Source organism: Sceloporus occidentalis, unplaced genomic scaffold (genome assembly GCF_023333645.1).
Source record: "Sceloporus occidentalis isolate IW3139 unplaced genomic scaffold, rSceOcc1.0.p SCAF_175, whole genome shotgun sequence".
NCBI lineage: Eukaryota > Metazoa > Chordata > Lepidosauria > Squamata > Phrynosomatidae > Sceloporus > Sceloporus occidentalis.
In genome coordinates this window covers 25,626-47,952 of record NW_028317155.1, presented here as the reverse complement: position 1 = coordinate 47,952, position 22,327 = coordinate 25,626, and the positions used below count along the sequence as shown (strand labels likewise).

The 22,327-nt window shown below is 39.2% G+C and overlaps 1 protein-coding gene across 1 annotated transcript; it reads right to left on the bottom strand.

Moving 5' to 3' along the window:
- Positions 1-1,013: 1,013 nt before the first annotated feature.
- LOC149279002 (integral membrane protein 2B-like) lies at positions 1,014-20,382 on the bottom strand. Its single transcript, XM_089501493.1, has 6 exons — positions 20,290-20,382; positions 8,189-8,317; positions 3,856-4,053; positions 2,791-2,901; positions 1,342-1,492; positions 1,014-1,102 (listed from the first exon to the last, which is right to left on the bottom strand). Exons 1-6 carry the CDS (start codon positions 20,380-20,382, stop codon positions 1,014-1,016), a joined length of 771 nt encoding a protein of 256 aa, XP_089357619.1.
- Positions 20,383-22,327: the final 1,945 nt, after the last annotated feature.

Here is a 22,327-nt window from a genome sequence, read left to right as displayed (position 1 = left end):
ATACTTTGAAAGAAATAAAACGTTACATGAAATACTGCCTGGAAGTGTTTATATCTGATGCCATCATAAAAAAAAAAAAGGTATGGAATAAACACTGAAGTGATTGGATTATGGGATCCAAAACTTTTCTATCGTCTTCCATGAAGCAATCCCTTTTGGAAAATATCACGTATATAATATTATAAAATGTATTTTATCTACGTCCCGCCACCAGGATTTGTTGGTTTTAAAAAGCAAACCCACTTTATCAAAATTTGGACGCTTTTAGCCTTTTGTTTACGGTGCAGTAACATGCATATAGACAGAATATCAGCGAAAACCTTGCATGTTTCTCATTAGCCTCAAACGTGGGATCTAGATCACATACATTTTGCAGATACAAATAATACAACTAAACCAGCCAAAAGCAATTACCAACAACTGCACGCGGACTTACTTCTATAATCACATACATCTACCGGACAAGCATTATCTAAAAGGTCAGAATATATTTTTCAATGGTACTTAATTAGTACCAAACTTTTCTGAAAGGTGTTTTTCTATAATTTTGTTGGTGAAAAGAAATAGAGCAGCACTTTAGGTCTTCCATATATTGGACATGCAATATTAAAAAGGTTTGTCGTGAAAATGTATACATAGTATGTTCGGCTAGTGTAAGCGGTGTCATTTGTAGTACTACATGCTGTTAAATAAAAGGCCGTTATAGTCCATGAGGCCTTTAAAAACTACCAGTATCCCTTATGCGGCAATCTTAAAAATATTACTATCTTTCTTATTCAATTACTAATTTCAGGTATTAAAAAATAGCACACTTTAGTAGAGATAAGGAAGAGGAAATTAAAGTGTTTCCTTGAAAACTAATGTTATCACATGAGGTGAAAGTTTGAAACTGGTTTAAAAAGTTTTGGTCACAAATAACAAAACTCTTCCTTAAAAAATTTACTGCACACAACAAAAGGGTGGGATATACTGTTTTTTTCCCCCTTTTTAAACAGTAGAAGACATGTTCACATTCAATGTTCACAAATGAGCGTCTCCACGGCAAACGTATTCTCAAAGTGAAGGATTTTGTGACAGTTCTTAGCTTCTCTCTTCTGGATTCCTGGGAGGAGAAAGGAAAAGGAAAAAGAAATTGGGATTACTTCCAAGCGTGATTAGGGACAGATTTAAACTACTTTAAAGAATGACAAAAACAAGCATGAGGCTAAAGTGTGTGCCTTTTATATTCTCTATTCATGTAAAAAACAAAACTCAAATTAGCAATTAACAGTAGCTAAGAGATGATTACTGGTATCACGAGAGTGACTCGATATTTGAAAATTAAAAATTCTGTTACAATACCTCTGACATTCTCTCTGTGCTGGAGTCTGTAGGTCTCCTTGTCACGACACAGACGATAGATAAAGGATCCTAACTGATAGACATTTTCAATGCGATCAGTCACCACCATCTGCTCATGTATCAGATAGGACTGGGGAAGGTATGTTCCAGCCTATAATGAGGACACAGAAAAATATGTTGGGTCGGCATTCTTCAACTTTTGACGGGTTCCATAGCTTTTTTTTTACCTGATACACAGTATAAAGACAGCCAACTCGACTTTGCTTCCATCCATAAACCGACGATAAACACACACACAAATTTACTTCGTTAAGGCCAAAGAATTTAGCGATATGTCACAATATTCCAGCAGTTAACATTAAAGGCTAAATCCCTGCCACGGCATGCGACTTCAGGTAGTCAATCAACAGTCAAAATTTTGACCCCAATCTGAGCAATCAGTGATCGAAGTGTTAGGAAGATCCCCTTTTCTGACAGAGACCAGAAGGGGTGTATAGAGAACCTGATCTGGTTACAATAGCTTGGAAAGAGTATGGAAAGAAGAGTACAAAGCTCTCAGTACTCTGGTGGCTGGGGACATTCCTTATAGTGATGACATTGTGATACCATCTCTAGTTATGAGGCAATTAAAAAAAAAAAAAATTTAGAAAACCATGTAAGTGCTCCCATAAAAATTAGAATCCCTACTTAAAACAAAATGCACTCATTCTAGCTTTTTTTTTTTTTTCTTCTTTCTCCAAAAAAACCTTGATAAAATTATGAATGTGGGGCATCGCTATATACAACTTATTTTCTTAGTTGCACACAAAAAAGTGGCTAAAAAAAATAAAAATAAAAAAAAGCAAACCTTTTCAAAATCTGTGTGAAAAACTTATTTTTGCTGCAATCTTTGGAAGAGATGTATACACAGAAATACAGTGTAGACATTGTTAATGTTGTAAAAGACTACTGTTGATTTTTAATGGCATATCTTCACAGGCCCTTTTATCAGCAACCATCCCTCCTGTGTTCCAATGGCTATTTGATCATATCAAAACCATTTTACAATTTTGTAAGCACAGTTAGAAATGCCCTTGTTTTCCACGAAAACAGCTAAGTAACCCCAAACTACATACATACGTACGTATACACACACAGACACATACATAATTTGTGTGGATACACTAAATTAGAAGGGGAAGTTACAGCTGAACAAGGACAGCATGAAACGTTAAAATGCTGTCATTCACAAGCATACAAATACCTTCATCCTTATGATGTTAAACAGAACAGAGGGCAACGATGAAGCTCACTTGCTATGTAGGTGAGATGTAAAGATTTATATCAGAAAATGCTGCTTAGCTGGTTAAACTGGCTTTACAGTTATAATCTGAGTTATTTCTGATGTGTATAAAAAACAATGAAAAAAATAATTACATTTAACAAACCGAACACGAGACAAAATTGTACCTTTATATTGGCCAGCAATTCCAGGAAACTCCTGGGCGGCATTACAATCGAAGTGTTCAGAGAAATGACATAGCACTTGTTCAGGTTGAGATCGAGGTAGGCAGTCAGTTTCTGAATGAGAAAAACAAGAGAGATTTCAGCCATTTCTATTGGGCAACAGCAGCACACAAGGAGTTGACCAACCCGTATTAAACTGGGTTCATTTTTCCAAAAGGGATACATCAGAACCTAACACCTGCAATTTTAAAAGGAACACTCAAGTGTTCCTCTAAGAATGAATTACTTCAGCGTGCGTATTCATAGATGATGTTGTAGCTCTCAATTAGGAACCTTACTGCAAAAATAAATATTCGCATAATGAAGACCCCACTGTGATTATAGTGCATCTTCAAGAATCAGACCATCTCTGGTCAGAATGTGTAGTCAATAGCACACATTTTTTATTTCATTCCTTTCATAATAATAAATATGAGGAAAAAAATAATCAGGTTTATGTTAAAGAAACACTTGATCATATTATAACATGTATATTTTTTATGTGTGAGGGATAGTATGTAATGGCAGACATGCAAGTGTAAGTATGAGTTTTTTATCTACCTAAAATGACAAAGTAAGAAATGTTGAATTTAGCTAAAAAAATTTAAATTATAAAAGAAAAAAAGACAAAAAACAGTCATAAAGAAAGCCATTTACTGAAACTACTTCTTACAAAGTAAAATTACCTCTACCATATTTTTCTACATTCCTCTGCCAATACACTGTCTCTCATTAATACATGCCTCTTGTAGTTTCTATCTCACCTTGATGATCCATTCCTTACCAACTCATGTTATACTCCACAATCCATTGTCTATTCACTCATATACTCCTTTGTCTTCATAATATTGTCACCCGTCATAACCTCTTGCCCCTACTACTTCTATTCCCAATCACCACAGCTTCCAATGTCCATAGCTCTGTAAGGGGCTATGTAAGGAGGTTTCTTTTAGCTATTTTACTAGACTCAGGGGAGAAAAAAAATTCATTAATTCTACAATCAACAGACATCAGACGAATGTAACTCACCCTATGAAAGTCATGAACAATATCAGCAGGATCACTGTCAGCAAACTCAGGGACTGGGACACTGATCAATTCAACATTCTCCTCTTCAAGGATCTGGATACTCTCTTGAAAAGAATGGTAGCGGACAGGGCCTTCTGAGTACTGATCCGAGAAAGCCAGGTCATCAGGGTATCTAACTCCACAGTAGTAAACACCACGCTGTGAAAGAAACAAGAGTCAGGGTGAGGATTATATGGCATTGCAGTAAACGAGTCTATACAATAAAACCACCAGCTTGTAGGTGGCTAATCACTCCAATTTTTTCATATACAAAATAAAAAAAACATAAGGAAATAAGGTGAATTTCTGTCCCATAATACACTGTATGGAGAGCATTGGGACACCAGACCATTACATTAGAGACTTTTATATCGCATTATAAATACATAGACATTAATATGTTGTAGTCCGAATGCATTATTGTAGTCAGAAGGCAACTAACCTGGACTCCAATAAATGAAAAGAAATTAGAAGTATTACTCAGAGCTGCACTGCCCTATTAAAGTTACTCACAACTCACTATTCACAAAGCAATGCCTGGAAAGCGTTACAAAATGATAGCTAAAAGCCTTGGTGATTATTAGTAAACAGTAAAAAAACTTCCTATAAATGGAAACAGGTAAACACAGCTGCTACTCTTTTTAGGAGTGTGCATCCTGCAGAGATGACTGCAATTGTCAAAGAGGTCAAAATCCAAACCGTAAAGCGTGGTGAGGAAGGTATCATGGTTTGGGGCCTTTTTGCTGTCTCAGCGCCGTGACAGCTTGTCATCAGACTTTAAAGTGAATTCTCAAAGTTCATGAAGCTGTGTTTTAGAATGCCAACTGTCCGCCAACAGAAGTCGGTTGATGCAACAGGACAATGAGCCAAAGCCTAGGAGTAACAGTAACAGAGTTACAGACCTCAAGAGAGCGATTTTGTAAAGAGAAATGGTCTGAAACTCCTCCCACCCGTGCAGGTCTGATCCACAACTTCAGGAAATGTTTGCTTCATGTTATTGCTGCCAGACGAGGACCGCTCAGCACACCTGGGAACTCTCCAGGTTTGGCCTGGAGAAATTTGGGAGAAGCGCCACTTTTCCTGACCCGCTTTCCACCCAGTGTCCTGCGAGGGTAGGCTAAAATTTAATGACCAATATTTTCAGAAATCCTGGTCATTTTTCACATTTTTTCCTGAAATCTTACATGTACTATTTATAATATATATATATATACACACACACACACACACTGTTGACAGAAACAATAACAATACAGAAGCTCATTGCCCATCTTCATATGATTAAGACAACAAACATCACAAAGTATGATGGGAAGCTACAATGATGTTTGTGATTAGTTAAGTGTTACAGGTTGAAGATCAGCCTTTAAAGAAAAAGAACATTAATTAAACAGATGAATAGAAGTGTGTTGACAGCAATCATTGGATGTTTTCACGTAGGCATTGATAGCATGTTAGTACTATTAATCACGTAGACATTGTTGTAGTACTTCAGAGAGAGAGAGAGAGAAGGAAAAAAGGAGGGATTAGAAAGAATTGCCAGTCTCTAACCTACCCGCATCTGAAGCAAACTCTATTTGAGTTGACATGAATGATAAAGGTTGTATAGAGGAATAAATATACACTAATGTTTATTTTGTTTTGTTTAAGGCAGTCAGAGTAAACTGCTTGTATTATGCTGGGACGCAGGACAACACCATTACTGCTTCCACCTGATCCAATGTAGCCAGAAGCCAGAACGCTTTATGCTTCATTCTTTTTCTCAGAACTTAATTGGCATTTAATTCACTCGCTCAGACTAAGTAGCGTTTCCTGGACAGATACTTCAAGGCCAATCATGACCTAATCACATTTGTTGAAGGCGGCTGATTTCATTGTCCATAAAGAAAGATATAGAAAACTTTTCGCATTGACATTTTAACGTCTACTGCTAAACTGCTTTGTTGCGTTTCATGCAATGAAAATACATGGAAAAATCTTGTTTTCAAGTTCGCTGAAACTAGTGTAAAACAAACTTTAGACAGCAGATTTCCGAGTCAAGGTGCTTGATCAAACACAATCTGGTAAGTAGCAACTTTTTTCTGGAGCCAACAATCCAAGATCTTATTAACATGTTTATAAGAAGGTAGAGGTTACAAAGTAATCCAGAATACTTTTATCTGGACCTACTTCAGACTACAGATTCTTCCACATTGTAAACACTATCACGATTTAAGAATAGCAAACTTTTTACAGGCGTCATACTGTACTCATTTGTAATACAGCAAATGTTACTTCTGCGTCATTACATGGAACGTGTCCTGGATACCAAACCAACGTTTCAAAATTCACCCTTGTGGATGAAAACTTGCTATATAAATCCCAAAAATGTTTTTTTTACCATAATCAGCGCCAATGATGAGATGAGTGTTGGGGCCAATTGCGGGACTTACAGGCAGTCTTTAATGGCAATATTTTCAATGTTAAATGATCGCCATCAAGTTTGGGTAACTGGGTAAAAAGAGTGGCTTTTTTGTCCAAGAAAAAAATTCCATTACTGAGGCAAAAAAAAAAACAAAAACAAAAAAAAAACAGCACCCCGTGGAAGATTCTGGTCACAATATATTCTGCAGTGCAGAGAAGAATATGCTTATGTTCGACGCCTCTAGATAGGATTTTGTCTCCTTGGACTGGCTGCACTTACACATGAAGATCACCAATAACTCGAAACCAATCTGTATGGAGATTATGTGGATGAATCCTGTGGCCATGAGATCACCTAGTCGCCTACAACTAACTCAACTGCAGCCTCTTCAGCCATTGCAATGGTCCTTGGAAGTGGTGCTCTTGGAAGGATATCCAAAACATTGATATCAAAAAGAGATTGTGGAGGACAAAAAGACACAGGTACTATCTAGCATGTTACGTGGTCTCTGGAAGCCACAAAAGAGGCCGTTTCATTTTCTAAATAATACCTATTAGTGTGCAGCTCAATCAGAGGGAGAAGGATCATAAGAGAAGAGCGACTGATCAGTTAATAGCAGACAAGTTTGGATCTTCAACATCTCTGCACATACCTCGGCTAAATCTTCCTCTCCCACATTTAATAGGTGAGTGAATGCATTGCCAGATGAATCAAGCTGAAAAAAGCCAAGACAGAGGCACAATCCAAAATTAAGGGACAATGGTCAACTTCTGTGGAATTCTGTGGAACTCCCAACGTGTCTATTCCATTCCATTTATTATCTATAGCATAATGTTTCTTCCATAAGAATTTTGGCAAAAAACCTGAGTGGCATTTAGCAGCACTGTGTAGGTAAAGAATAAAATTTGTATCTTGTAGGTTTATGCAAAAAAATAAAAAAACGAGTAATTGGTCTGATATTTGTATAATTCCACTTGCTAGCACAGTAGCGCATGATATTCACATCTGAAACCAAAAGGCTGTTAAGTTTTGAAAGCAGGGGGGGGGAAATAAAAATCAGATATCAACTAAGAATTAGATGGAAGTAGACTTCCTTTAAAATCGCCCTATAACCACAGCTTTCAATAGGTCTCCATCTGCCACGGACCATAGCCCAGCGACACAATTTATATGGAAAAAATGTCTGTTTCTTCTGTCCCATGTTCTCCTGGGTCTCCGCTATGTCCTTAATGCTTTCCTTTAGTAGGCCCACACCAGGATATGTCCATTTTTGTCAGATGTAGTTTCATGTACTGAAATTTTATGTTAAATTACATTTTTGGAAAATGCATTAAACCTTGCGTAGAAGGTTGTAGTAACATTTGATACCCTGTCTAATTATTCAGTTTTGGCTGCTAAGACTCTTCAACCCCTTTCGTCTCACTTAGGACATCATGGAATCCCTAGGCAAGAAGTCCATTAAGACACAGATGTATGTTCTGACATTGTTGTAGCGGCATCCTGGACCCTCCCGAAAACTGCTAAAATGTATTCCTATGATTTTAAAAGAAGGCCCGACTTCTCCTCAACAGAGTCGTGTATTATTTTATTGAGTATTGAAAAGGGTAATAATGGTTCAATAAAAACATATGGTAAAAATGACAAAAATATTTTGGTCCTTAGGTTATGAAAAATCCCGGGGCCTGGGGAGGTTAATATAACTCCTGTTATTATCACTGGAGCCAGGACTAAGCACTGCTTTTATGTTACGGGGAGTTATTCATTTTGTGAATTAAAGAAAATCAGAAACAGTAAATGTGCTAAATTGTGACATTTGTATATTTCATGTAATGTCCGATAAAATTATACATAATGTTCAACATTTTAAAGCTTAATAAATGAGCCACTTACCTGTTGAACAAAATATTTATAGAGATATGCACCACCCAGCACTATTCCAGCCAGCATGAAAGCTAAACCAAAGCACATACACCAGCACCAAGCTCGCCTCTGGCCCACTGGCACCAAATCTTCAGGCTCCTGCAAATTAAATAGAAACAAAGCACGTTACCAACTTGTAAGAAAACCAGAGCACAAATAAACGTAAAATTATTTTTTAGCTGGAAATTACACTCTGGTAAGTCTTGGGGGCAGAGGTAAAATGCATCGTGCGGACGTTCACCGGCTGTGGCGATGCACGTAAACAACCTCCGCTGCTGGCACGTCTGCAAGGTGTGCTTTAACAATCTCCCTTGCCGGGAATTCCCACGAGGGCAGCAGAGGTTGTTTACCCGCATCGCCACAGCCGGTGAACGTCCGCACGATGCATTTTACCTCTGCCCCCAAGACTTACCAGAGTAGACTCCCGGGTGTCTTGCGGGGCACATCTACGCAATACGCGTATTGCATAGATGTCCCCCTCCGGCCCCACAAGACACCCGGGAGTCTACTCTGGTAAGTCGGGGGGGGAGGGGCAGAGTGGCAGCATATCTCGAGGGGGGGAGGACAGAGCGGCAGCATATCGGGGGGAGGCAGAGTGGCAGCATATCTCGAGGGGGGGGGGGACAGAGTGGCAGCATATCTATTACAAAACTTTTTCTTTAAAAAAGCACCAAACTTTTAGGGCGAGGCCTACATCCGAGCCAACACGGTATATGTTTGCAAAGCAGGCACATAACTGCAATTACTACAATTTGAACCCAATGTGTGGTCTTAGCTCCCAAAAGCCTCCAGGTATCATAGGCTTAGGTCAATGATGTACCCAGGAAACAGGCTTATAAAAACTACTAGTGATGGTCTGGCGGCAGATAACCATTTGGCCCATCTAGTCTTCCCATTTTTCCCAATATAGAGTCTAAAATTGCAATCAGTTCTTGATGTTGTCCTAGCTTAATGCCTATCCCATGCATTGTATTAGACTCCCCTTCCAATATTATCTACCAGCCACTAGGAAAAGCAAAACTTCCTTAGATTACATCTAAGCCTTTGACCCTCTAGTTTTAGACGATGACCTTTAGTTCTAACATTTCTCCTCCTTTGAAATCAACTTCCCTCTTGTGTTAAATCCATTTCATGGCATATAAAAAGATACATGACTTATTTCACCCTGAGTTTCCGGTGTACAAACATTACAGCATTATAGGTCAACTGAAATATCAAATTCAGGGAGAGGGTAAAAGTTTTCCATCTGAAAAACTTTTAAACATAAATCCAAACTACCAAAAACCATTAAAAAAAAATCCATAAAATGTATCTGAAAAACTTGGCATAATTATTTCCTTCCTGACTGAGCTTCATAAAGATTAACTAACTAAAGGTCAAAATCTCCCCGGTGCACAACGAGCATTACTAGATAAATTCAAGCTATAGCGCCAGGAGTACTTAGCAAGATAGTGACAACATGATAATATGCTGCTCGCTCGGATATTTTTAGCATTTGATTCCACGTTTAAATGTGCAATCACTTTAGTTCATGATAGCAATACTTTACGAATAATTATACCAACCACATTTTCATTATTGTAGTTAAAATGCCATGGAACTGAATGACTTTTCTGAACATTCTGCTTCTGACTCGCCCCTTGGATCTACCACCCGACCAGAATTTTTATTATTCAAAAAGGTAGTACTAGTAACAACCGATGTCCATTAAAATAAACGTAGTCGTTAATGAAGATAAGCCAGGTATATCATGATTAGATATCAGTCGTCATGTTTTTTGATCAGACCAGCGTGGGCCAAACACGTCAGGAGTTTTTCAGGACCTATTTGTGGATATTTTGACGGCTCCTTATGGACTTTTAATCGTTTGGGGAAAAAGGTTATATTTTATACTACGACCTTGTGCAACATGACTTACTACCTGGTCGTTCCTGCTGTACAGGTTTTTGTTGTTTCTTATGATCAGACCTCAGCCTCTTCAGCTAGACATTATTGCCATTGCAGCAGATATGGACATAAAAGGAAGGGCCCAGACATGGCTTCTGATGCCGAGCTCCACGTTTCTGAATGCCTCAACATTGAGGCATTACAGCAACACCGTTTGGGTGCAGGAAGCGATCATAGATTGCTTTCTACACCAGTTTAAAGTCATGACGTGCCAGGCATGTCAACCGTCATTATGTGACTGTTTTTGCATGACATGCCAGGACCGTCAATTGTTGTTAGGTTGTCAACTAAAAAACAAGTCACAAGGAGTAACGTATCTGCTGCACTACAACCTTAAATTGCTTAACTGGGAAAGCCAAGTAAACATGCGACAGACTTAATTAAAAAGAGGAATGCTGGTATTAAATTGGCTACACACAAGGAACAGCCAAGGTTAACAGGTTACGTATAATAAAAGTGTAATTTTATTATTCACTGTGCTAAAAGCATGCTTTCATTTCACCTCTGCCATAGAAAATTGGGTGGGGTCTGTATAGATGGTGATATGGTCTTGAAATAGTCACTTCTGAAAACAAAGCAACTCCCCAGTATTGATTCAGGCACTGACTCATCTAAATTCTGATCACACCCTATCTGATGATAAATTCCATAGGTGAGCTCAAGGTGTGATATCAGCGGGCCCAGGTAGAAACTCAAGAAATCTCAGATACTGTTTTTTGCAGTTACTACAATTATTATGTTATATATAGCCAGCACTTTTCCCAGCTGTGGTGTTAAGTACATTGGCGCCTGTTCCTTATGGAGCGCATAGTGTCTCTCAAACTTTGAAAGATGATGTTCCAGCTAATGCCTTTGTGTCTCTTGTTCAGCTTGTGTTGCCTGGAACTGGAGAATCAACTTCAGCATCAAGATTTGCATCTACAGGCCAAGGCAAGCCTGCTGATAAGAGACTGATCTTACATGGGTGTACATATGTTTCTGTAATATTTGCAGCACTTTAATTCAGTTCCTCTCTGTGTATCTTCCATAACAGCACCGATCAAGGAAGGAACTGTTGCTTTTCCCCCAAGAAGGATATAATTATTTGATGCAGCAAGTCTAAAACTTCCTTAGACTATGTCCGATGTCTTTACATTGACATAGTATGTGCGGATTTCCGGATGTTAAAGTCCCTGTACAAAAGCAAACTCAAAAAATAAAATTCCAAGTTCCTTAGAGATTTACACCTTTTATAGGATAATTAATTGTCTCCAGGAGGCCGTCTGACTATAGCTCAGTGTCATGTGGAAGTGAGGAGTCCACGCAGTTTATAACATCTGTGACAGTGTAAACCCCAGGGAGATGCTTAGTGTGGCATTTGGGTATAGGTGCTATCCAGATCATAAATATGGGTCCCTGGGGTGGGGCAATTGGAGAGCAGGGTGGGCGCCAATGCTCCGTTTACCCATGCTGTGGAAATTCCATGCCGGGTTTTCCAGGAGGCAAGAAATCTGTAGGATCCGTTCCGGGATTCCTATGGGGCCGGCATCAGGCACAGGTGCTGGACATTAAAAACCCCTGGAGCTTGATACTCGGAGAGACTGTTGGGGGAAGAGGAAGTTCCCTGTGCTCCCAGGGCAAGGAGAGGCCCTGAAAAAGACAATCCCTGAGCCAAGTGAGGCAATACCTGCCTGGACATTTTGTGTGCTGTCTGGGGGAGGTTTTCCAGAGCCTGGCGTAGCTGGGAGGTTGAGGTAGTGGGTGATTAGGCTGGTCAGTCTGGACCAGCATAGTTCAGTTAGAGAGGGCTCCAATTGGGAGCTAGGTTTTCTTTTTATGATTTGGTTTTTGGGGTTTAAGCGGTTACAATAAAGTGCTGTTTTGTTCAAAGCTGCTGTTCCTGACTCTGATTGCCCTAGAGGACTGTGCTTAGGACCCCTAAAAGGGACAGGTATGGCCCTCATGCTATAGGGTTTGTCACACATCCTTAAGGATCTAGGTCATAAGCACTTTCACCAGACCTTGCCTCAAATTATATTACATGGAATATGGTAAATGTACAGCTTATTAAATAATATTACAGTACCTCATACCTTATTACATTTGGGTTTCTGTTAAATAAAGATTCCAAACATCATCTAAACAATTGCCGCCATATTTCCTGTCATTACACAGTCAGCCCATAGAACATGTCCATGTTTGTGCCTAGTCATAGTCATTTTGACATTCCAACTGGAAATCTGACAGCCCCCGGTTGTGCGACAGAGGGGTTACTGATGGATATGGATGATCCAAATATTCGACACATAAAACAAAATATTTTTGTAATTAACACCAAAAATTCCTATCGTGTTCAGCACTTGGAATCACTAACAGCAATTCTAAACGTTCCAAAACCAAAAACCACATTCATATGTACAAAACTTGGAACATAATATTTGTTGTGTGCACAAAGAGAATACATATGTGAAGGTTGGTGAAGGTTGAACTTAACAAAAAACAATTATACAAAAAAATGCTTTGGCGTTCTTCAAGCGTGAAGGACACATTTACATTTCAACGGATAAAGCAGTTTTTCCCAGACAGGTTTTATAGATCCAGGTGAAGGGAAATGCCAGGATGCCTTTCACTTGCATCAGTAAACAGGTTCGGTCACATCGGCAGTATGAACTATGTTTAATATGTGTATTTAGCTCTATGCTAGTGATCTTCACAAACAGTCCTAAGAAGCACTATATGGTTCCTTCCATTATTCACCTTTTGTTCTGTGCAGGTTGTATGATAACATTAGAAAAGTTCTAAAGCAAAACTTAATGACTGATGTGGTCAAGCTACAACACATGAACTCGCCATAGAGGATAGTTATTCTTCACAATATTTTCCCAATAGTGAGGCAGATGTTTAGGTGTAATTCAAGTACGTTTTACCTTAGTGAGGGTTGTAAGTATAAGGAACATATTGCCATCAGAAGTAGTAGAGGCCAATACAGTGAGGGAATTTCAACACGCGTGGGATAGACATAAAACCATCCTGAATGCAAGACAAGACCAAGCACTGATTAAGGTTGGAGTCTTTACACCAGCAAAAATGGGCAGACTAGATGGGCCGAATGGTTCTTATCTGCGATCAGATTCAATGCTTCTATGTACGCAGGAGACATCTCAGAAACAAGGATACTGTAGTTTGGGGTAGCCGTATTAGTCCAGTGTATAAGAATGCAAGAAACAAGGATAAAAATGCTATTGCTGGAGTCTTGCCTTTTAAAAATGATTTAGGAAAACTCAATTTGTATCAGTTTGTAAACAAAATGTGAAAAGCAAGAGAGGCAGAAAATAAAGCATAAGGACCCAGGGCCGCCAAACAACTGGCTATAATGCCCCATGTGAAGGACTAAATTAAACATTCGCTTTAGCATAAGAAAACTTCTTAGTGTGATTCAGGCAGGATTTTATACGATTCCAATTGCTGTAGCAGCCAGGCATCGTATCTGTATGTACATATCGCACAATGTCACCTACTACCCGTCTATCAAGGACAAACTATAAAGACGGTCTCACCCCCCAAAAAAATTCTTACCATTCTAACTTGACATTTCCTGGCTTTGCTTTCAGAAACATGGTCTACCCGCCAGTTATATAACTGGTCACCCTGTCTGTTCTAATTTCTAAAAACACAATGTTAGATGTAAGCCCACCTTTTAATCACTCCCGGTTTACTTAATACGCCAACAAGTCATGTTTCCTCCTTTTACCTGTGAATCCTCTTCTACTTACTATCACTATTGGTGGTTTCATACAGCATCATCATATTCCGTAGCACATGAACTAGCGTCTTCATAGCTCATCTGAATAAATAGGGTTTTTACACACATTATATATTATCTTTAACATAACCAGTTATTACAGTAGAGTCATTAGTCAGGTAGACCCACTGGATTCACGAGTCCTCTTCATTACATATGGAAGTAGGCTTGGATGGAAGGAATGGGAAGTGATTGACAGAAAAGGGCAGGAGCAGGTCTTTAGGGAAGGCCTTTATGGACATTAGGAAACCAACAGCAGGTTAACACTGACCTACCAAAAAGAATCCCAATATTATTTTATTAAGTGTGCACGTACAATCTTAAGGAACAATGCTCATTGCATTCGAAAATATGGGGGTCCTTACAGTTTGGGCGGACGTCTTCATCAAATCAAGTGGACTGGTAACATAGTATTTACATTCTGTATTTCTCTTTCTTCTGCATCTGGTTCAATAGTTCCAAAAATGCCACATTCTGAGTACCTGCTTAGGGACTCATTACACGAAAGACACGGGTTGTGTAACTAACCACCCGCAGCTCCGAAAGACATCAGTTAACGTTGCATAAGTCACGCTTCAACTAGGAAGCAAGGATTGTTCAGTTAAATCCTTATTTTACCATGAAAAACAAGCAACTGGTGGATTGTACCTTCCTTACATGTTTTTAGAAATACTTATATCACAAGGCTATGAGACCCAACGTTCAAATGTTACATGCGTCATATAACACACATCCATTCAATTGTACTTTGCTTTGAGTTGGAGCACGCTACTCCCTAGGCTCTGTTATCTTGCTGAAAAGAACACTCGTGAAACATGTAAGCATAAATTTAGGCCAGCGAGTGGGTTTTAAACTATATAGTAGGTTGCATTAGTCATCTCTAAACTGCTGTCTTCCATTGAAAAGGCCACCACTATGTAATTATGCTTCAAAGCTTGCTAAAAAGGTTCAGGGCAGAAAAAGTAACCTAGATTTTCTTTTCTTGTGTGTCAATTAACAAAATACAGTGTTCAGGCGAAGAACCACATCTCACGGACAATGGTAGGGGGTAATAATATGTACGGCTCTGGTGAAGTTGGCTAAAGCCACAGTCTGTAGCAATTTTCTTATGTATTTCAGATTTTTACCAGCAAACTTTAGTTCCTGGCTCCCTGCTTTGTCTTGACATCGGCAGGGAAAATCCTATTATAGAGGCTGGGGAAAAAAATAATAGGTTGCCAGCTAGGTTTAAAGCTGAACAATTACCATACTCTCTAAAACTTACAGAATCAGCACAAAAATATTTCACAGTCACACTAAATGGATACTAACACCACATTGTTTCGATGTTCAAAGCAGCTATGAACATTCGACGTAACTAGACAGTATTAGGTCCCAGACACTGTTCCATGCGAGTTCTTTACATAGGCATTCTTCCAAATGCTGCGCTCCTCTTCTATGGTGGGGCTATTATTGCCTCCTATTGGAGGCTTGAAGCAGTCATTCAGTGGCAGCACTGTCCACAGATGCCCACTGGGGTCTGAACAGACTCCCACCCATAGCGCTTCCTAAGCCAGGGATGGAGCCGACTAGAAGAGAGTATATCGCATGCCGAACACATTTCCTGCATGGCAGGGAAAGGGGGCAAAATCATTTGGGGAGACTCGGCAGAATCCCCCATGCATTTGCAAAACAGACCACAAAATTTAAAAGGGACCATGAAGTTATCTGCATTAAAGTAATGCAGGAGTGTCCCCGACAGGCTATTCCGGGTACTAATACGGCTATTTTTGGTAATTATCATGACTGTCCACGTGCGTTCTCATATAAAGATAATCACAGCCTTATGATAATGCTATACATTACTAAAAAAAACTCTAAAACTATGAATGTAGGTAGAGGCAGTAAGCCACATTTTGGATTTGAAGAGACATTATGATTTGTTTATTTTAATCTGTTCTCAGAGATGTTAATTGAACCGATTAATTCAGTGAGTTAATATTACTTGTGCAAAGCATAACTTCCCGGATTTACTTTAGATCTCAAGTTGTTTTATATAGAGATCCCGCACTGAAATGTCTGAGCAGGAAAGCTTAAACCAGATATTTAAAATATGCGAGGTTTCAAAGCAATGGGGATTTCCATTACAAATGACCACAAGAACAACATATAGTTACTGTACCAAAAGGTTGCGTTTCTGGAAAGTAATAAGGTAATCACAATTTATCTAGAAAGTATAGAACGGAATAGGAGTTCTTTATTTCTGCAAACCGATTCCTTGACAAATCCAGTGATCCAGAGTAAATGCCCAATTGTTATACTGGGAATCTGCCCCCCAAAACACACTAGTCTCTGATGAACGGATGTTATAGCTGGGATTCATTAGGCTTTGGGACGCCACATGCCAATGTAATAGCTACATAGTGTACAGTGCGCTACATGACAGGTCATACTTACACCCAATTAAACAAATATATTATGTGCGTGTTGGTCTAGCAGCAATTATTTAGTAATTTAATGGCCTTTGGTAGGTCAAGATTAGTTGCCAAATTTAAAAGAAATTCTTCCCAGAAACAACTGGGACATGCAATGGTGTTTATATGTACACCATTCCTTTTACATTATTGTATCAATGATTTAAATAAAGAAATCTGTGAATGATACCAAACTCACTCAATACCATTATGAAGATTAAGGGGTAGACAAAAGGAGTACGGGCAAGCAAACAAGAGCCATTATAGACCAAAAAACATGTGATAAGCTGCAGAAAAGTTATCTGGGTTTTCTTTTTTTGGAGCTCAGAGATCATCCAATGATATTTAAGGGTTAATATTAAAAAAAAAAAAAGCGAGACATGAAGAATCATCACTAGAAAATTACCATTGCTGCCTTCAATGGTATCTATACTCAGATAAAACGTGAGATGACAGGATACCAATTAAAAAGAGAAGGAAGATGTGAAACTTTTATGTAAAAGGGATTTTACAAAGTACAGGAGGGAGCTTTGTTTCAAATGAAGAGAAATGTTAGAACCATAAGGGGATCTTAAGGCATAGAATTTACTACCTAATCAGATCACAAAGCAGACAGAATACACAAAGAATAAACGCTACTATAGCATAAGCGGGATTCAAGTGGATTACTGGTCTAAAATAAGAAAAGCTTAGGTCATTTTTTTTAAAAAAAAGAAAAAAAGAAACATTCTTAAGAACTCTAAAGATATTTAAGACAATAGTTGTCATTAACTAAACATATAATCTCCCTGGCATGTTAATATTCTTTATTGTTGTATATAGTGCCAACCTATTCCAGAGCACTGTACAATTCGACTTACAGAAACAAGGGGTAAGGAGGGCCCTTTGAGCTAACAATCTAGAATCTACATTGAATTGAAATATAACTAGCATGAAAAGTATGATATTTTCCCCTAGAACTCTTAGGAACCGGCTTCACAAGCACAGCTGCAGAAAATCTACATTTTATACAAGCTACTCCAAGTGTATTTGAAGACCTTAATGGGATTTAGTCACTAAAGGGAGAGTTGACTTCACTATTCATTATGAACAACCACCAGTGGCAGGTTCCTCCTGTATAAAGAAGTGAGCTAACTCCACATAATGTATAATTCAATGGGAGACAAGAATCAGGGAATCTCAGTGATTTAACAAAACTCACTCCATAATATAGAATATTCATAATATATACAGTGAAGTCAAAGGGTCAAAACCACAAGCCTCCTGCCAACCCATCCTGTGAATGGAGCCCAATATGTTACAACTTTGTCTTTTCTCGACACAGTATTCGAGGATATATAGCACTGTGATAAAGAAATTATATATATTATATATACATGCGCACACACACACACACACACAAAGCCTTAGTTTTTCCTTACTCTTCTTTTAGTTGATGATTTAGATACTGTTTTAATCAATAAGGTAAATAATATTGTCATAGATAAATATTTGTTAGGAGATTGGTCAACCCCACTGGAGAGTACCTTCTCGCTCTATAAAGTGCCCCAGTTGTTTTTCCATTTCCGGTGCTCTTTAGTCTTAGATGTATGACCATATAATGAAACGAATGACATCACTGTGTATCTTACAAGTTTGCCCCGTCAGATGATACAGTGTATAAAGCTCTCCCGAGTAGAAGCCATCAGAACATCAGGCGGCTTAGCTTCAACTAACATCTGTTTAATAAAAAGGTCACTTAAGCGTCAGGCATGCCAGAAAGATTTATTTTCTTAAGAATGTATGATTTTGATTTATAAAACTAGTCTGTAAACGATGGCTAAGACTTACATACAAAGATGTCTGAAGAATAATTAATAGATATTCATTTGAGTGAAACTAGAAAGGCGCTGTGGGTTGATATGTGTGGCAGAAGCCAAATTACTAAGGCTTTACTAGGAACCGCCAACTATCTGTGATATAAAGGAAGCCAAGCTCCCAGCGCAAATTAAATCACATTAAGTCCTGCCAGACGGGAGGCCACGTGAGATCAAAAAAGGATGCCCATGCGCCATTACAATATTATTTAAACAGCCAACTCTATGAAACCACAGAAAAACAAGAGAGAGACCATTATCTGCATGAAGCAAAGCATCCTCTATACAATAAAACATGTTTACTGCTATCAACTCTAGAAGAAAAAAATCAATTTAAGCGACAGCCTTATTGCCAAACACAGTATAGCTTTCATTCACAATAAATAATCAAAGCAGATGACAGCATCTTGAATCCAAGATTCACCTTGAGCTCAAGAAGTTACTTTAGTCATTTAGTCTTCTTCTAAGGGATAGCTTAAGATGGCAGGGCCGTGACTTCCATGGGGCAAGAGCAGCATCTTCTCCAGGTGAAGGATGTACTTAAGCCCCCGTGCCTTATTGTATACCGGAAGTGGATGTAGCATCAGCACAAGGCATGACCTATGACCTTATCCCAGGAGCCAAGACCCCCTAGTTACAGGCCATGCAGAGAATGTTGTGTCACATGTACCGAAAACATAAATAACCTGGTTTTAAGAAAAAACGACGCTTAGACTCCACCTACTAAATACCAAGATACATCCCCATATTAATTATGAATAAGTAATTGTAAACAGACTCCTCAACATTAACGGCACAACTGGAGTAATATATGAAAAGGGATTTAAAAAAAAAAATGGTCTTGTTACCGTAGCAACTGACAACAACGTTCCTTCCGATTGGTTCATGTTTTAGCATTTTGTAATAAAGTTCCCAAGTATGTTTTCAATAAAAAGGATACGTTTTACTTAATGACATTTCTATAAACAATGACATAAGATCATTCAGATCCTTTATAACAACCAGGCTCTGGGACGCTGTCCACGTTCCACGCAGCTCTTATCGTGAGCAGAACAAGCACAGCTTGCGCGGTTTTAAACACCGGGCAGATATGTTTTCTACGTGTCGTGTAAATTATATTGGCAAGAAAGAGAAGAAGCAAATCATGAGAAATGGAGCTTGAGCTGCTACCCCTGCTCCCTAGTCAGCCATCTTAGAGCTCATCTCATTGCTGCTGCTGTCTCCTGTGAGCACAGCCTCCTCCATTTTAATCCGCTTCTCTTTCAGCGTTCGTGTACCTGCCTCCTGACGGCAATTATTACCGAATTCAACCAAAGCGACGTGGCGTTCGGGTCCAAGGGGTGATCTGGAGTTAGGTTACCAATTAAACCCATAAGGCGCACCGATGCACTAGAACACTAGGCGCTATAGCTATATGGAACTATTAACTAATCCACAGAGACTGTGCGTCGGTTGCCATGGTGATTGCTCCAGTGAGAACTGCGCTTTTATAAATCTAGCTATGTCAGCCAGCAGCTTAAGGAAACCGCTCAGAAAATGAAAGCGATTCGTGTGCTCGTTGATGACACTGCATTTTTTGACTGCTGAAGCGTCTGACTGCTTTGCCCTCCCATGTCCCACCCGCCTGTATGGGGAAAAAAGCCCCAGAGCCTATTAGGGAGGGGCCACAGGCATGGTATTCACCCCCAGGCTGCATTAATCCAGGTGCATGCATTCCCAAGTGTACGTGGAGCCAAAATAACCTGCGCAGCCCACACTGCTGGGAAATGCACGGGGTTTCCTGATATAACGAAACCACGGACTATACCCCGGCTCCTCTGATCAGCCGAGACTGATCAGAGCAGATACGAGGAAGTAGCCCCTTTGCTTTATGTCAGATGATCAGACACTCTCAATGGGTAATTAATCGCACTGCGCCATCGTACACGTGTATTTAACATGCATGCTTATGCCCTCCTTTTTTCTTGTATGGGGGCAAATACCCCCCTCCCCCCAGACATTTACCCGTGTCTCCTAGGAGCGACCGGCTCTCACCTTGCTCTCGGGAATAATCAGCACCTCGCTGTTTTCCTCCTCTTTCTTGGCCTCCTTCTGGGCCAAAGCCGAATTAAAGGCCAATTTGACCATGTCTGCACGGTCTCCACACGGAGCGAGGCTGCAACAAACGGTACGTGCGCTCCCTAAACCCCTGTCTTTGTTGTCTGTAGGCAGAACTGCAAGTATCCGGGGAAAGGAGGAGGAGCAGAGGCGGGGCCTGAGGGTGACGCACAACAACAATAACAAAAAAAAATGCAGCTCCGCCCAGAGAGCTCTTAACCCCTTCACGTTAGAGGGGTTTGCCATTTTTAGCATACCACCCATGACTCCCCTTTTCCATGTTTAGTGCACACACGGAGAATTATTTGTTGATTTTTTCAAGGACATATAGAGTTTTCTCTTGCTACCACTTTTTTTGTATTGTCTGTTATTTATTATAAATAATATGTCAAAAACCAACAAAAACATTTTTTGCAATTTTACTTAGAATGTAAAGCGAGGCTCTATTGACTTATTTTCGAAAGAAAACCAAATTTTGAAACCCAGAGAGATCGCTATTGTACGTACAGAGGCCCTTTATCAGCAATCATCACTCCCGTGTTCCAATGGGACATTGTGTTAGCTAGTCCAAGTTTAAGTTGAAAAGGCAAATTAATCATTACAAAAAAAAAACCAGCTAAACGTTTCCTTGTTTTCCATTAAAAACAGCTAAATGACCCGGAAATTTTTAACAGTAGTGTATAATAATAAATGTATTTTTGTAAAACAAATTTAAAATAGGTGCCCAAACACCTTGTTTCCCCACAAAAAGAAATATACATTTTAAATAAGCCTTTCTTGCCCTCAATCCAAAATTCAAAAACAAGAAAAATAGTGTAGAAGGAGCATTTTACTTCATGAATGTAAGGTATTATATTGTACTCGGGGATGTTGTTGAAAATAAATTACATGGCAACACAGAAACATTGAGACAAAGCCTTTTCCGTTTCTATGGTAATAACCTATCAGTGCCTGCTTTAGCGTCACTTGGTAATTAAGTGTTCCCAACAAAAAGTAAGTGCTTGGGGAGTGCTAGAGTTTTAAGTAAACTGGTAAACATCAGCACTTTGGAGACCTCAGCCCCCCAGCTGTAACATATGACAGGCTCCCTCACACTGCACGTTCTGCTGAAGTTTGCTGAATCAATGCCACGACAGTCAATGCCAGTAATTAGATTTCCTGTTATTCCCCGGTTTTCATGCTTCCGCAGATTGTTTTTGGTTTTGATTTCTTTTTGTATACTTGCTATGTGAATGCTTCTCATTTGTTTTTTTTTTTTACCATATGCATCTTCACACACACACACACCCACACACATATACACCTCATCACACTTCCCTTCGTACCTCTCAGGAGTACATTTTGCTTCAAACAAGTTCATGAGTTCTTCACACACACATCATATGTACACTCTGGGCTGGCCCTGAATTATACCTTGTTGATTTTTGGGTTTGCCATACCCACTGCCATTTATTATTATTTTTATTTTTTTTTTATATAGCGCCATCAACTTTATTCCACCTGCTTTGGAAAGGTCACTGTATCTGGTGATATAGCGTGAAGCCAGAAAGCCAGTAAGTCCAAGTGGCTAGGGGGGAGGGCTTTACCAAGTTTACCAGCCAGTTGGCTGCAACAGCACCCTGCCTGAATCCTGACAGCCCTCCCCAAAAATCATTTTCAATAAATCTCTGCTTCTTAACTATACATAAAACATATGCTAATCGAATTCTTGACAATCTTAGTGAGTTGGAAATACTTGAACTTACTGCAATTCATCTAACAAAAACAATTTTAGTAGTAGATCCCTTTCAATACTTGAATCTACAGTTAACCAACAAAACATACAGTATTTAAGACCTTGTCATACCAGTATTTCATAGCATATCAACGGAGTACTTGTTTTTCAGTATGAACTGGGCACGAGAGAGCCTAGGATTAGTGGCGTCTCTGTGCAGTATATCTACGGTGCCCTCTCAGTAACTAAAACACATACAAA

Bases quoted from the DNA above. Each gene is read 5' to 3' on its own strand.
- LOC149279002 (XM_089501493.1), bottom strand. From the start codon at position 20,382: ATGGTCAAATTGGCCTTTAATTCGGCTTTGGCCCAGAAGGAGGCCAAG. The intron at 4,054-8,188 runs GTAAGTGGCTCA...TTTCTTTCACAG, and splicing joins ATAAATATTTTGTTCAACAG to CGTGGTGTTTACTACTGTGG. The intron at 2,902-3,855 runs GTGAGTTACATT...TTTCTCATTCAG, and splicing joins TTGTTCATGACTTTCATAGG to AAACTGACTGCCTACCTCGA.